The 18,334-nt window shown below is 32.8% G+C and overlaps 1 protein-coding gene across 1 annotated transcript in view; it reads left to right on the top strand.

Moving 5' to 3' along the window:
- LOC134236039 (multiple epidermal growth factor-like domains protein 10) overlaps positions 1-18,334 on the top strand; it is a 110,315-nt gene that overhangs the window by 89,497 nt on the left and 2,484 nt on the right. The window contains exons 5-6 of the mRNA XM_062718224.1: positions 16,009-16,146; positions 16,271-16,411. Of these exons, the coding sequence (XP_062574208.1) occupies positions 16,009-16,146; positions 16,271-16,411 (279 nt within the window). The remainder of the gene's footprint in view (positions 1-16,008; positions 16,147-16,270; positions 16,412-18,334) is intronic.

The raw sequence follows: 18,334 nt of genomic DNA, 5'->3' as shown, positions 1-18,334 counted from the left end.
TTGAAAAGAATATTATATTGTAATGTATTTACTATAAAACGACGCATATACTTCATAATTATTGGGTCTGCTGAAGTTTGTTTGTTAATGATGTATACCACTGCAATGTTATCTGAATAGAAATTAATACAGGAGTTCCGTAAATCAGATGCCCATAGTTCTAAAGTTATCACAATAGGAAGCAATTCTCTGACTGTAATGTGAAACTTGCACCACTCTTGTGGCCATTTTCCGAAGAACCACTTTGTTCTAAATGTATCCCCAAACCAAAGGTCACTTGCATCCATATACATACATAGTGTTTCAGAGGTTTCCCACCTATCATCTAATATTAATAACCTACCATTAAAACTATCTTTGCAAGCTTCAAGATCAACCCTAGCCTCTGTGTTGAAACGCCGTTTGAAATGGGGTAGTTTAAGCCTTTTGTGAGGTCGATTAGCCGTCGTAGGAAAGTGCGACCTGGTCAGCCGCGCAAGCAAAGTTTTGTAATCCAATCAAAGATTGTAATTCTTTTAGACTTACTTTTTTTCTGTGCTTAAACGAATCTATTGAATCTCTTAGCTTATCAAGCTTATCCCTTGGTAACCTATATTCCATAGTTACATGTAGTGAATCTACTTCTAGACCTAAAAATGTTATTGTCGTTGTGGGATACACTGTTTTCTCGTTCTTAATTGGGATACCTATGTCATTACATTATTGAAGGAAGTTCTCTAAGGACTTCAAACAATTTTTCGAATGAGCTGGTCCCATAAAAAGAAAGTCGTCCAAAACATGAAGACAGTTAGATTGGTAGTGGTATTCCATTACCCAATGCAATGAAGAACTAAATCTTTAAAATAAGTTACAGGAGTAACTTAGGCCCATTGGTAAGGTCTTATCGAAATAAAACCCACCAATTCGCGATCTGATGGATGGACTGGAATGATTTGAAAGGCATTTTCAATATCTGTCTTTGCAAACAAGACCCCCCTTCCAAGTTGTTTTATTAAAATTAGTCGCGTCATCGATGGTTTGATATTGAACCGAGAAAATATCCTGCGGAATCCCATCATTTATAGATTGTCCCTAGGGATAAGATAAATGATGTATTACTCTAAATTCCCCTATTTTTTGGGAACAAAACCTAATGGTGAACACTGAAAATTGTTGAATGGAGCATTTTTGAAAGGTCCCGCTGCTCGACCACAACGTACCTCATTATTTATTTTTTCTTGAAGGATAGATAAATTTTGATCAGCTGATTTTAAGTTGTTACAAAACCTCTGCTCACGAACACCCTGAAAAGGAATTTTAAAACCCTCTGTAAAGGCATCAACTAAACATTTTTGTCACTCTCATTGTATTATTTTTGTTTGCTGCATTAGTAGGTTTTGGGGTTGATGGGCAAGTTTTTCTACTGTGTTCCCCACCACAGCGTTGGCATGTGTGGGAGAATCTGCAATCTTTTCAAATGACAAATTCCCTGTTCGGAATTATTAAAGTTGTAGCATACGAGTTTATTATTCCCTGCCCTTCCCTTGGTACCCTGTAAGGGACGAAAATTACGTTTTTGTTTACTCCCTTTAACTTTGACTGAATACCGGATGCAAATGCCTCTTGGTACTTTTACGCGTTTAATTGGTCCCATGGGAGTTTGGTTGGAGATATTTCTCTCCATTGACGAAAAGTTTGTTTTGTCATACTGAATGGCTGCTGATGCAGTAGACTGGTCAGCAAGTTTTTGAACAATAGATGCATATTTCATCAATTTTGTGGCATCATTTGTGTGCCTCTCGCAAAATATACTAACGAATTGTGTGCTGCGTTTTGGTTGAGACTCTGTTGGCTCCGCAGCTTTTGTCGCCCGACTCCTTTTTCTCTTAGGTGGCATGTTCCTACCTTGAATAAAATACGAAACTTAAGTGATATCATACAAATCACATGTTGTTGTAAACTCAAACCAACTTCCCGTCAGGAATCTTCGCCTGATTACAGATCCGCTTGCCCTGGCACAATGAAGATGTACCAAGCGCTCGTGTAAACATGGCTTTTAAAAAAAAAAGGCCTGACAAAAATGATTGAGTTCAACATACATGTCTATGCTCATCATGCTCATATCATAGCCATAGTTGAAAGCGCTCATACTCAATTGAATTCGTTAAATAAAAGAAGACATCATAACTACTTAATGTACGCATATGCACAAGTGAGTAACTGAAAGTGTTTGCACACAAATCATATTTGTATCAGAACATATCGTACATTATCATAGTGTCCGAACATAGAAACATAATTCACGTGCGTACACACAAATACATAAAGTATGTGCACATTCCAAACCGTACGTGTATCAACATATATATGAGATGCATTAGTGCCAGCTCACTGTGCAAACTCATACTTTCGGGAATGTACGTTTACAACTGTGCCAGTTCACTGTGTATCTGATACCAACATAACATGTTACCACTTGTACTGTACACAGTTTAAGTAGCGTATTTTATATCTATGTTTATGACATTTCATATAATTGAGATCTCAAATACAATATGCAGTAATTAAACGCAGACATACTGATTACTATTCATAATTGTAAATCATTGTCCACTAACCGTATAAATAAGACTACTCATTACATATAATAATTCATAATTTGCTTGAGATCGTGCAGATGTTGAATAGACTTATTTTTTTTAGTTGCAAATGAACCTGATTAAAAATGTGCTGTTTATGTTGACGGACCATATATTGTAGATGTCCTTGCTACCAATATTATTTTAAACATTGGATAATTGCCCCACCAATCTGAAATTCTCGATTTTGATTTACATAGTGCTCAAATCTTTTAACATGTGAACTTCCAGCAATCAAAACAGACGCCATTTTGACTGTTTACCGCAATGCATCTTGGATGCTGGGCAATATATAAATAGCCACAAAGTTCACTAGGTCATTCATGTGATATGAAAAATCAAAACAATGTAAAAATTAATAGGTGGCGGAATCCAATTATCATTGGATTTTGTGGCAAAATTTTTGTATATGCCACCTTAATTTTTACATTGTTTTGATTTTTCATATCACAGGGAGATCCCCCTGCCATTGTTGTATATATGTTACCTGGTGATCTCCCATCTTCTAAATGTACATTCAGCAATGATAATCATGTCTTGCTTAGACTTTAGGGAGATCCCGCTGCCATTGTGCTATTAGGTGCTCAATAAGTCTATGTATGTTTGTCTGGGATCTCCCTAGTAGTTAAGGTAGTTTATTTGTAATTATTTGTTATTTTCGTCATTAATAAATGACAATATTCATCAAACAATGTCTTGTAGTGTTTTAAGGAAGTAAAAATTAACAAAGCTGCAGGACCAAATGGGAACTGGTTTTCACGCATTCTTTACAATACAGGCATTTGTCTAGCATAAGATAAATGGAGGGCATAATGAAATATTATTTTTAAATAAGATGTTTTATGGCATCATTGTATCGCAACATCTATTTTATCACAAAATCTATTTTTAGTATTCGATTTTTATAACTATTTTTAGCCTGAGGGTTCATCTGTATCTATTTTTATAAATATTTGTCCTTGTTCCTCATGATTAACCAATGAAATTGCAGAACTGTGATCACGTGGAAGTCACTTTTGTTTTTACCATAGTACGTGAAGGACGCTTTTATATAAACAGAGCGATTGTTTGTGTAAAAGATTAACCCTCCACCATCCCCATCTTAACCACCTCATTACACTTAGTATTATTTTATAGTTGTGTTTTATAATTGTGTTATATCGGCATGTACAAAGGCAGAATATATGTCCATTTTGAGTTGAATACTCATTTACATTTGATAATTTAATGTTGTAAATTAAGATTTTATACAGCATATAAGAACTTCACAAACTTCAAAAAACTTCATGGCTTTTGAAATACTATATGACTTTATAATTGCAATGGCCGTTTTTACTCCTAATCAATAAAGTATGAAGAATCAAATTAAATATTTCTTTTACTTCAAAACGATTCGTCGATGTAAATATCCTTTTCCTCCTTTTATGCATATGAATTCTGAGCGCGTGCTCTTGCGAAGGCATCCAGTGTGTTGCATTATCACTAACGAAATACAGTAAAACTAGTTAAATACGGACACGGATATAGAGAATTCACTGATATAGCGGAGTTATCTTGGATCCCCAGCCATATGTATTTAACTATTTCCTTAAACTGGTATAACGAATAACGGATATATCCGTATGTAAGAATATAAAGAATTCGAAGAAATTTCATAGGTTCCAGTGTGTTTGTTAAAATTGAGTTTTACTGCATGTGTTAAAATCACATGGAGGTAAAGAGGAACACGTAAATAGTATGTATATGTAGTTTTTAATTTCTTTACGATGCGTACATGATTCAAGCATAACAGAAATGAATACATTATTATAGTGTTACGATGAAAATGTGCACACGCGATTCTAGCATTAAATAATTAAGATTTGAAGGACTTATTTACTGATGAATTATCTATATTTAACTTTCGTACAATTGTGAATCACTTTTCTTTGCGAGAACTTTATTTTGGCGTGATCACGCGAGCATGTAATTTCGAGGTAATTCCACTCTATTTTACATGTATAACAGTATTCATTAAAATTATGTAAAAGATTGTGAAACTTATGTTCCACTAATCAATGACAATTGCGAAAATAAGGTTTGCAAGAGTCTAGTGATTTATAGTAAAGTGCTTCTTTGTTGGGGAAACGAAAACATATTAAAGGTCAAATGACGTATTAAAACTTCCTGGTAGATTTAATTTTATTTTTATTAGATTTTATCATTGACAATATCTCTGTTATCGTCCTTGTGATAGTTTGTCAGTTTGATTTCAATCATGGAAATGTTTTATTTAGCATTGGTATTAAGTTATTCATATGGTTATGGTAAGTTTGTAATTTTGCGAACTTTACCTATTATTTTCTCTTGATATGACTAGGCTGAAAGTATGACGAATTGAAGCTTGCAGGATGTAATGCTTATTTAAACTACAAAAATTTTCAAGACACAAATGGTATTTATACTGAAATAAGTTTAAATTTCTTTTTCGAAATAAATATTTCCTAATTTCATCGATTTTTCATTACTTGATTAAGTCAATGTATTTAGAGTTAAAGTAGTGTTTGCCTTTAATACGATGTTGTGAAATTAAGATTCATACAGTGCGGTTTTATTTAATATACGGAAGTTTTCATGTAAAACTGTTTTCATTATGACTTAGATATCACTATATCAATATTTATTAGTAAAAGCGATTATTTCTAGAATACCTCAAAGCTGCACAAAATACGCTTTGTTTATTAAGTCTACGTTAACAATTACACAAATGTTGTAAAATTAGTAAACACTATCATATCAATTTCCTCGACATATTCTGATATCAGTTTTTGATATTTTGGCGATTTGACAATACATTTCTGCGGACTGACATGGATATGTTAGCGGGAATAGAAATATTTTAGCCGTAGATTTGTAGGACAATTTTACGCATTTAGAAACAGGCTTTTAATGAGCTTAACTTTTTGGGATTTTTAGTGAATGTGGCTTTGAATAAACCCACATGGCAGGCAAATCCTTACATTGTGTTGGATACCAGATTTGATTCTAGTAACGCAGTTGATGGACTGAAATCTAACCTCAACCCGTGGAAAGGACAGTGTGTTCAGTCAGCTGACAATAAAAGAACTGCCACGTGGTGGGTAAACCTGGAATCAATCTATAGCATTCATCATATAATGATATATTTCCGGACTGATAATACTGTATGGGGTAAGTTTTATATACGTACCATGTTTGGTAGGATTTTTGTAAAATGTTGTGTTTGAAAAAAAAGACTTTTGAAATATTTCAATCCTGTGTATTGTCATAAGATTTAGTTTTAAAGGTACTTGGACACTGATTTGAAGTTAATATTTTCTCATTTTTTCTATATAATATCACGAATTAAATATTTTAATAGCATTTCATATAAAAATTAATTAAAAATCGAATTTCGTTTAGAAGTAATTAAAACTTTAAATTTTTTGGCGGGTTTGATCTACACATCCTTGCACTTTCACAAATTTTAACTTTATTCGTAATCCTTAGGACAAGTGGCAATTTTGATGTGTTTTAATGAGATATATTAAAACTTTAATCAAGAAAAATAATTTTATTCAGAGTAGAAATGTTAGAAAGCAAAACACCTTCACAAGTATCGTCATTCCGAACTAAGAGATGCGTACAGAGTTTAGCAAATCGAGCACATTCGTGTTATGTACACAGTTTTTGTAAACAGGGCTCGAGTTCTGTTATTGTTTATATTTAGAATTCACCGGGTGCGTTCAATCGTCACAGTCTGCTTACCACAACTGCACGAACTGACAATATGTTGTGTGTTTGTTTTGCTTTCGGACGCGTCTACTCTGAATTTTCTGGATTATAGTATTAATATTTTTCATTTATACAAAACGAGATTGCCACTTTTCCTAAGGATTAAGAATGAAATTAAATTTGTGAGAGTGCAACGCTATGTCAATCAAACCCGCCGAAAAATTTGAAATTTCAATATCTTTTAAACGAAATAAGATTTTTAATTAATTTTTGTGTGTAATGCTATTGAAATATATAAGTCGTAATATTATAGAGAAAATAATAACTTCAAATCTGTATCCAGGTACCTTTAAGGAATATTCCTTTTTAATAAAGTGCTCTGGCTCAGGTGTTAGGGCGATGTTAGATGTTTGGACTACGCTCTATTGATTATATAATGGAAATGTATTAATTCTTTGAAGAAAACTTCTTTACTCCTAGGTATTAAGCAGATGAACTACATAGACCTACATAGTTATAATAAGCAAGTGTACTATTCTAAGAATTGTAAATTCCAAAGCCAATGTACCAGAGAGGGGAGGGACCTAATGACCTTATGCTTTCAAAGGTTCCTTTAATGTGATATCTGCTGAAAACTACAGATTAGTTGCTGCCATAATATGGGTGGAACCAATCTCTGATTGGTGCTGTATGTTATTTTGATTTACCACGTTTTTGAAAGTATGTACACTGTAGTCGTTTAGATCATTCTATATGTGTTGTATTTAATCTTATGATGTTTATAAGGGGGTCAGCTTGAAAATACATTAATAATATATTACGCAAAACAGAATTTGAATTTGTAGTCCCTTTTTCCTCTTTAAATCATTTAAAATGTCATTATTGTGCTTGAGTTGGATTGTGCAATATATTGCGTAAGATGTGTATTTTTTTTAATATATACCTAAATGTGTTTCACTCAATTTTACTGTAGATTTAACACAATCACGTGACGTCGTGATCCGACTTTCCGGATCACCACACTGATTTTCTGAATCCATATCACCACTCTCTGAAACCAATGACGTAGTACGCAGATACATGATGTTATTTTTTATGCGCGTTAAAAAGTCCCTTGTTATTGTGCTTTGTTTTATGCATAAATGTTATACAAATGATCTCTAAAGATTTATTTGCATTATTTAGCAAGTTATAAGGGGGTATAGGGTGTCCCAGAACATACGTTTCACTTTAAATCATCTATAACTTTATCAAACCAAAAGTATTCACAAAAATATTTTGTCAACATCTAGTGTATTAGTATACATTTTATCTGACAAACTTTTTAAAAATTCTGTTAAAAGAACTCAGGCAATTATAATGTTCTAATGACGTCATCATATTTTAATATGGAACCTTCATGTGAACATCTGGTAGAAATTGAAAAACTTTACTTTAGGTCTAAGTCTGCTACTTTATTCATTAGAACCATAGAAAAGCACAATCCTGTGATGAAAGTGCTCAACATAATACTAATTTACAATTTTGTAAGGGAGTTTGATGTTACAGGCACCATAAATGAAACATGACTTAAATAATTCGGGAATTAGAAGACCAAGGAGTGCCTGTACGAAAAAGATCATTAGTACCATTGATAGAGTTATTACTGAAACTTTACAAAAATCCCTCAGAGGGCCCTGCATGAACAAGATAGCACCTTTGATAAATCTAGATTTCATTAAATATTCAAATTTGATTTAGAATTGATTCCTTACAAGATAAGTGTAATGCAGCTTTGAAAGAGAAAGACATTAGAAGTTGTTTAGAGTTTGCTTATTGGATTTGAATTTGACCCGACTCTGAACATTTAAAAGCTGATGCATGTTTTCCTGTGAAGTTCATTCCATTTTAACAATGTTGTTAAAAAGAACCTTTAATTCTGTTGTTTGGTGAAACCAAAAATTAATGTGAAAAAACCTCTTAACTGTTAAAAAAATACATTGAAATTTTAGGAAAAAAAAATTCAGAAATCGAGTTCACACAATGTTAATTAATTCAAAGGGACGTCATTTGGAAAACGTTGTAAAATGATTTAATAAGTAATTCAAAAAAAAAATATTTATGATTAATGAGGAAACTGTGACAAATGTAAGCTTGACAAAACATTTATAAGAATTTCTTTATATGTTTTAAATTTCATAAATGTTACTGGAGGCATAAAATTTCATAACGTTTTAAAAGTGTACCATAAGTTTTGGAACACCTTGTATATAATAAATTTATCATTAAAACAGTAACTTGATCCGAAGAGCCGTATCACGCTTCGCGTCTCGTTAGATCTGATGATCCGAGCCTGTCAACTCGACATGACCCTATTTTGGTGACTTAATTTTACTTCCTTCGTCGTTTGCTTGAATAAATGACATAACCTTTTCGGTCGTTTGCTTGAATAAATGACAGAACCTATTTAGATTCTACATGATGTTATTTGTTTTTGCTTGTTTTTAACAAAAAACAAGCGCAGTCGTCCGGCAGGAGAACTGAGAAATATAAAATGAATTTTTCCCTCCCCTACATTTTGTATGGGTATAAAGTAACCAAACGAAACATAATAAGGGTACATATTTTTTTAGCCTTTTTGAAAAAAAAAAGAATTTCATCGTCTTTTGCAGGGGTTGTAAAGAAGCATACAAAATATTCAACCTTAACTAAATCCGTGCTACATTATGGAAATTAAATATTTTCATGCAACAATTTTCATTATATGCCTCTCAATGTGCTTCAAGGTTCTTTGCAAAGCTCCATAAATCACTTCTAATTTCTTATTATGTTAATAAACATTGGTATCTAAAATTGGTTTTCGGGATCGAAATTCCTACTTTTAATTAGACCTTTCTGAGAAGTTCAAAGAACCTTGAAGCACATTGAGAGGCATATAATGAAAATTGTTGCATGAACAGATTTAATTTTCAAGCTTCATTTTAAGACTTTTTGAATTAAATTATAAATTAATGAGTTGTCCTTCCTGGCTGAGGGTCAGAGTCCTTTTAACTCTATGTCCGACTTATAGGCGAGTCAGTATATTTCTGGACACTGAAATTTCTGACAATTATCAAAGAAAATGTCTGCATATATATGATAATTTATGCATTCTTAGATTATACATAAAGTACATATACATAAAATAATATTTTTTGGAGTATCTTAAGTGAGCATTTCTTATTTGTTTATTGGTATAAGTTTTAAGAGCCATTCTCTGTACCCACTTAAATTTCTTTCCACGCATGGTCACTGATTTCGATGAAACTTCACCCATTCTTAATTCTTGACTCAAGAAATTTCGTTGCTACGTGTCTCATTTACCATGGTAATTGAGGGAAAATTTGATCAAATGAAATGTTCAGCTACTTTTCATCTTCACTGAGCCTAAATAAAAACTAGGAAAAAGCAATTAAACCACTTTCACAAAAACATGACAGCTTGCTGCCACTTATGCTTTAAAGATATCTTTGAGTAAGTGGTACATTTGGGGTACATTTGGAATACATTTAAAATGCTGAAAATGCTCAGTATTTACTATTGATAGGTGTTACATGTTCAAACTCAATCAACAATTTAAGAAAAACAATGAAAATATTATATGCATATTACAATATAAATAACATTTTTAGCTTTCATGGTAACACAGAGTAACCACGCAAATTCAGTCACTAAGTGTCGGATATTGTCATTGTTTTGAGGAAAAACATGAAAAGTAAAGACTCAAAAACATGAATATTTGGGGCGTAGCAACACCAACACATTTACAAATCTTGGACTAATTGCTACTTTGCGTTGTTATCAAGAAAACAGAGTACCGGTTTTTAAGTGATTTTTTTTTTTTTGCTGCATTAAGAATTACATGCCATTAAATCAAGATAATATGTTGTGACTCAACTTGAATAGTTCTGATCTGGTAGAACTGAAGTAGAATACCATATATTGATAAAATTTGAAAAGAAGAAAACAACATTAATTATATGGTTACCAAGATGGAAAAAAGTTCAAATTTGAAAACTTTAAATTAATTTTAAACCCTGTGAGTCAGCTCCTTGCTTCTAATTAGAGATCAAATAGTAATCAAAAATTAAAATTCAGTATAGCCGTTAATAAATAAAAATCATAAGAATTTTTGGAAATCTATTTTTGAGGATACGTATCCAAAGAAAAAAAATAATTTTCAGATTTTTAAGGAAATATTTTCTTATTTCCATAGCAAAGCTCTATTTAAAAAATCTGATTTGATGTTTTAATAGGAAAATTGGACCACACCATCACCTTTTAAGGGGAGACAGGACACATGTCACAGGACTAAAAAGACATTACGTCATAATCGGTGATGATATACATGTTAAACGTTGTTAAAATCATTATTTCTTGTGTAATTTTATTCTAAATTCTAAAATTGTTTTTAAAACATTTAAAGTTAGAAATTATTATTAATTAAATTTTTAAAGATATTGCCATCATTTAAATATTGTGAAGTTGCCCAATCCACATATTTGTTTCTCTTTACCCTGCAGTCTGACGTCAGGGACGTCATAGACGTAGTGTTTGAATTCTCAATGCAGCGAGATCAAGTACACACACCCGTCATGATCGGTTTTATTTCATAATAAACAGGTAACAGTCAATGTATCGTGATAAATTTCTGAAGCAGATTTTCTTTAATTAATATTTTTTCGTGCTTAGTAGCAGAGATTATCTCTATTTAGATAATTTTGAATGTTTATGTTTTCGTGTGACCTCACAATTGATTTCTCGCACTGGGAAAATACAAACGTGAAGCGTTTTTATCATGCTTACGTTTAATTCAACGATGTCCTGTGCGATATTGAGGTAAGCTTCACCCTGTGATATTTATGCAGTAAATAATAACGATGAAGGTCTGACATTCAATCGTAAATTTAGAAATATTTATTGATAGAATTTTTTTCCAAATGAGGTTTTTGTCGTTGAAGTTGCCTTAATAAAATGCAGAAATTATCCTACCCAAATACTATATAAAATTAAAACAATTGCTTTCAGATAATTTAAACACTATGAATATTCTGAAATATTTGAGTATATAGTGTTATCTATCTTATTTATCGTTTGGGCGTAAAAATTCTCATTATGGACTCCGTTATGGGCCCGTAAACATGAAGTATCTAAACTCCATACAAACTTTAAACAGGGCGGTATTTGTGGGGCGATATCTTTTGAATAAGTCAAGAAATCCCATAACAGGACAGTTTTAAAATGTAAAGTACATATTAAATTAGTAATATGAAAAATATGAAAAAAAAATCATTGACAGGAATTTTTTCAGGTAAAGGTCCTGTTCCTCCTTAACTATTATCATCAGGTATATAGAAATATGCTTTAATTTTAAAAAGAAAACATCAGATTTAAACATGCATTGAGTGAATTTGAAGGGTCTTTATGGTATGAATACTTTGGCAACAATTGCCAACTAAAATGAAATATCATAACTTGTTCTTGGTATATGCTTCAAAGCTCTTTTATTAGGATTTTTTTTATATTTTCTTACCATAGTAATGTACATTATATCTGATTTATCAAACATGTTTATTATGAATTTTAGATATCAGACTTTCACATTTACGAAGCAGTCATTGTCAATTGTTTGCTTTGACGGAAATATCAACTATGGGGTTCTAAACATGATTTAAAAAATGCCATTTTTAAAAAAACTTAGACACGTTGCCATGATTACTATATCACATAGCAACCAAATTATCCCCGATTTTGGTTAAGGGTATCAATGACTTTTATCGTAGAGGGTTTTGAGACAATCTGAGATTATACGTGCCACAGGTCCTATATAAAATTTCAAGTCTTTACAGACAATGGCTCTAAACGTGTTTTTTGCACTTGATGACATTTGAAAAGATTACCAGGAATATAAAGTCTAATTTCTATACCTCCCTTTCAACAAAACAGTTATTCACCTGAAACCCCGCAGTTAAAGATGCATAAAATGTCAAATATGTTTATTTTTTCAGACAAAATTTAAATTGTATATCGAGTAATTAAGAAGTCTTTAAAATTTCAGATGAAAAGAATGCTTTAACCGCAAGATTTTTAGGATTCTATGTTTATTTATCGAACACAACTAACCAACTTGATGGTCATTTATGTTTCCATGATACAAACTATACAAGGTCTACGATCCCTTCAGTTGTTAATATAACCTGCACATTACATGGACAATACGTCATCTACTACAATGAGAGGCTTCGGAATGTAATATACCCGGATGATTATTCCCCCTACGCATTTAATGAACTCTGCGAGGTAGAGGTGTATGGTATGAGTTTTTTTTTATCCATCTATATATATTTTTGCGTCATTTAAATTGAACTTCGTTTTTTTTTTTTAAATAAATACTTACACTGGTCATTACTCATGTAATTTAAGGTTGTATTGCCAGATTTTTTGGGCCTGATTGTACCTTCTCCTGTCCTGACAATTGCCGTTATTGTCATATAGAGACAGGAGTGTGTACATGGTGTAAATCTGGGTATCACGGATATCAATGCGAAAAAGGTAAGAAATATAAATTATAAAGCTTAACCTGGTTGCCTTAAGGCATTATTATTATTTTAGGAGATATTTTAATTTGAGAGAGAGAGAGAGAGAGAGAGACCCTTGGTTTCAAGAATATCAGTGTGAAAATGATTGATGATTACCAAATTTTTGCAAAACCCTAAATTTTTGTAGTTTCTATGCCCCGCCATGAATATGGCCGGAGCATATAGTATATGTAATGTCCGTCTTCCGTCCTTCCGTCCTTCCGTCCTTCTGTCCTTCCGTCCTTCTATCCTTCCGTCCCTCCGTCCTTCCGTCACACTTTGTGTTAAGCTCTGTTCAAAGCTAAGTTTCAAAGAAATTATCCAAGATATTTTCATCAAACTTCATATGCTGATAGATACTGATGAGAGCTATGCAACTGCACCAACATTTTTTGACCTTGACCTTTCCTTTGATCTTGACCTCACTTTTCTTAAATTAGTGTTTTGCTCAGTTTTAAACATACCATTCAAGATGGTGTTATCAAACTTCAGATGTCGATTCAAACTTGCATGGATGATGCATCTAGGGATTAACACTACCAGACTTGGACTACTTCGGATGCTGGATCTGACCCACATTTTCCAGATAAGTGACCAGGTTAAAGTTTTGGAGTAGTTCCATTCCCAAGGAACTATAAGCCCTACTTAGACCAAACTTGCATTGATGATTCATCTTAGGATGGGAACTGCCAGAATTGTATCGGATGCTGGATCTGACCTAATTTTCCAGATGAGTTTTTGGAGCAGGTCCTTTTACTAAGGTACTATAAGCCCTAATTAGACCAAACTTGAATTGATGATGCATCTAGGGATGGACACTACCAGATTTGCTACGGATGCTGGATCTCCCCTATATTTTCATTCCCAAGTAACTATAAGCCCTGCCTGAACAAAACTTGCATGGATGATGCATCTAGGGATGGACAAAATCAGACTTGCTTTGGGTGCTGGAACTGACCTACATTTTAATTCCCAAGTAAGTATATGTCCTACCTGAACCAAACTTGCATGGGTGATGCATCTAGGGATGGACACTACCATACTTGCTTCGTATGCTGGATCTGACCTATTTTTCATTCCCAAGTAGCTACAAGCCCTGCCTGAACCAAACATGCATGGATGATGTATCTAGGGATGGACAATATCAGACTTGTTTCGGATGCTGGAACTGACCTTTATTTTCATTCCCAAGTAACTATAATCCCTATGTGAACCAAACTTGCATGGATGATGCATATAGGGATGGACACTACCAGACTTGCTTAGGATGCTGGATCTGACCTTAATTTTCATTCTCAAATAACTATAAGCCCTACCTGAACTAAACTTGCATGGATGATGCATCTAGGGATGGACACTTCCAGACTTGCTTCGGATGCTGGATCTGACCTACATTTTTATTCCCAAGTAACTATAAGCCTTACCTGAACCAAACTGATCAAATTTTACACACATACAAATTTTCATGTTGCTTTACTAATATATCATGGCGGGGGATTCATGTTCCATGGACATATTTCTAGTTTTTCTTAATTTTGAGCAATGCAAAATTTTCATGAAATTTTGTTTTAATTGTATATTTTCTACATTAACGCAAATACACCCGAGAGTGATTTTTTGGCGAGCAGACTGTCTCGTTGTATTGTGCGAAAAAGAATTTTTTCATACAATTTTATTTACTATATAGATACATATTCTTTTTCTGAATGCTTTTTACTCTCCCCTTTCTTTATATATCATTAACCATTATAAAACCTACATGTACATGATATGATGATATATACTAGTAACTGTACGTGTAGAGAAATTGGGAAGTTTCTAATATTGCCGGTCCAAAGAATCACGTGATTGTGCATGAGCAGTTAATTTCCTTGCTGTTGCTATGCAGAATGTAAACAAACCGCAATTTCCCACTTATTTCGACAAAACGCATTCGATCGAGTGATTAGGGTTAAATTTTTTTGTTTTTAAAATTGGGGTTGTTTTTTAAATCCGCTGTAATCTTTCTGCTTTTGGGATACTTTATGCACTTTTTGGGTGCATTCTGTGACCAAAAACTTGCATGAATTAATTTACTGATTATCCAATTGTGCCGATATATCATCCCACACTTTGGTTTAATTGATGAAACTTTTGCTGAAAAAAGAACAGGAAAGTTCTTTTTGAATAAAAGTCTGGTGAATCTAATGTCGAAACATGACTGATTTTGAGCGCTAAGTTTATGCAAGTTATTGTAAAAGCCACTTACCCAGCATCCTGATATCTTAATGTCCATATTCAAAATACTATTCATTTCAAATCGATGAGGACGCACAATTCGATTTATCAGTGTTAAGTATTCAGCTATTATTTGTTAAATCCCTGTATTTCTCACAAAAATCTCGCAATTTTAATAGCATTGCTCTTTGAATCCTATCGGGTATATCATCATTAAGTCAAAACACAAGTGACGCATATGCATCTCATGAAAATTTATGAGATATGTCAAAAATTGATCATGTGATTACATCCCTAAACAACGCAAGATGGAGTTTTTCTTCCTAAACAAGTACGTTATTTTACGAAATCTTTTTTTTCTCATTGAAAAAAACTGTGTTTAAAAACCAATTTTTAAAACCAATTTTTCACAAAGAGCACGAATTTGGATTCAATTTTGCAATCTTTGGCTTATTTTTCGATTTTGTCCATCGATCATACGATCGTTTATATATAATACATGTACACCGCCTTCGGCTGCACCTATTTTAACGCAATCTTTACAGGGACCGGTATACAGAACAGTTCCGAGAAATTGTGTGCAAACACTAGGTATTGAGTTGATTGTGCATTCATGAATGAGTGCTACAGGCATTCACACGCTATTCATTTTTAAAAAATGATTCTATTCGTTTTTCATGCAAGTGTCAAAGCCGCCAAAAATAAGAAGTACGTTTTAATGTACACATACAGTAAGATTATGGATTGTGTCAATAACGAAATCATTTGACTTTTAAAAGAATCAACGATAAATAATAAAAATGTTACATGTAGCTGTTACCCTAAATGTTCATCGCATTCAACAGAATGCGATGGTGGTAGGTATGGACAGGATTGTGGACGGATCTGCAGAACGTGTCTGGAAAATACACAATGCAATTACATCAATGGTTCGTGTCTTGAAGGCTGTGACGCTGGGTACGAAGGAACATTATGTGATAGTGGTAAGTAGAGGTTTAGATAATGCAATAAATTATAAACAATTATTTCAATTTTGTACAGAAATTCAATTGTATTTCGTCACCTTTAAGAGATATATATTACAAATTTATTCTTTAATCCACTTAGAATGTTCTGCAGAATATTTTGGATATAATTGTGAAAATAAATGTAACGACAACTGTGGTGTACCAAACAAATGTAACAAGACGACGGGTGAATGTGAAGGTGGATGTCAGGCAGGTTGGAAGGGCCTCCTTTGCAGTGAGCGTAAGAAATGAGACTTTGCATTACATTATTTAGATCATCGGATGCTGAACAATGTTTTAATCCTTTTATTTAACAAGCCGCTATAGCGCTATTTTAGCACAGCAATATATGGAGATAACAAACAATATTCAAGCTCATTAGTCCAATAAATGTCACAAATTTTGGAGTAGAAGAAACTCGTACCTCTGACATAATCAGAGGTTGGATCAGGCGCTACTGAGGAGTGATCATACCCTGCTGACCGGTCTTAGGTCTATTTGTAACTTTAAATTACAAATACGTAATCTCAATAACTGGATCTTATTTATGTACATCTATATCCTCTGTTACATTTTAAAGATAAAATACTTAACATCTTATTATTCATACATGCATTATATTTTTACTTAAAGGGATTGTAATAACAATAGTTTGTTCTTAAATGTTTCTTATCGTTTGGAACGTTATTGAACTTTGATTTTGTATAATCTTTGGAATATTATTTTAAGGACATTTATTCTTATGAATTGTTATGCGGCGGGATTGATAGATCCGGGGCGTAAATTGTTTTTGTCCTGTCTATCTGTATTTCTGTTAGTCTTTCTGTGTTTCTTTTTGTCTGTTTCATTGTTTAGCTGTTTTCTGCATACTTTTACCTTTGCGATAACTTTTGAACTGTAAAGATATGCACACTTCACTAATAGAGCTCTTTCAAATGACATCAAAGTCAACGACCTTGTGACCTTGACTGTGATATATATGCTAACAATAGCTTTTTTCGGCAAACTTTCACCTTCGTTGTAATTTTTGAACCATGAAAAAAAGAACCTTTATATTTCAGATGCATACTCCACTTATTAAGCTCTCCCCAATTATACCAATACCAATGATATTGTGACCTTGATTGTGACTTGTATGCTAAAAAGAACATTTTTGTCTTCAAACTTTAACCTTCTCCATTACTTTTGAAACACGCATATATGTTAAGGTTACAAACAAATATTCTACTTGTTTATATGATATGACGTCATAGTAAGCTATATGACGTGAAGTTCAGAGATAACCATTTCTTGAAATCAATATCTAAGATTTTTTGAGGTCGTAAAAATGAATCAAAATATGCAGAGGCATAATATAAACGGAATTTTGTCGTTTCTGGGTCTCTGTATTTTTCACAGTTGTTAAATACCAAACATGTGCGGCCATAACTGTTGATCATGCAGTTACAGAGTGAAAGTGAAACGTAACAAGAATTCATGTAAACAAAAAACGGAGTTTAAAAGCATTCAGAATGAATGCATGTGTCATCCATGTGGGAATAAATCTGATGAATAAGGTATGCCAATATTTTTACAATTTCTTCGTAAAATAAAAGCAGACAGGGTGTTTACTTGCCGATCAGCCTTTCCTCTGTCGTTCGTTATAAAAAGGATGCAAATGTTTAACACTACGCCGTTAACTTTGAGACTTAAATTTTGTTTTTATCCAAAGTTCTTTTTCTTTTGATTTTGGTAAATGATGCTAGAATCGTATGGTTTACGGGAATTGATGCAATTCTGTTCGATCGTATGAATGAAATGTTAAACTTTTTTGGAAAGTTTCATCCGAAAGTGTTGAATAACTATTTCTGTGATATAAAAGTAGAATTCTAGCAGCACTTTTCATGGTACATAGATGTTTTACAAAACAATTATTAAAATTGAAATTGATTATTCCTGGTGTAGTGGTGAGCTTTTCATTTTTTCATTAAGGCATTTTTTTCTAATTATAGACGTCACCTGGTGACGTCATATAGGGATGCTATCTGTGGTATAAGTCCCATTGAAGTCTGTAGAATGCATAATTATAGCAAAGTTTTATCAATGATTTTTCCGATTTATTTGTGTTACATATTATAAAAAAATTGTTAATTCGCCGAATTCTGATCCGTGTGCTGCCTTATAA

This window comes from Saccostrea cucullata, unplaced genomic scaffold (genome assembly GCF_032062105.1).
Source record: "Saccostrea cucullata isolate Sc308-1 unplaced genomic scaffold, CSIRO_AGI_Scuc_v1 ctg1483, whole genome shotgun sequence".
Lineage (NCBI taxonomy): Eukaryota > Metazoa > Mollusca > Bivalvia > Ostreida > Ostreidae > Saccostrea > Saccostrea cuccullata.
This window is presented reverse-complemented; position numbering and strand designations above follow the sequence as displayed.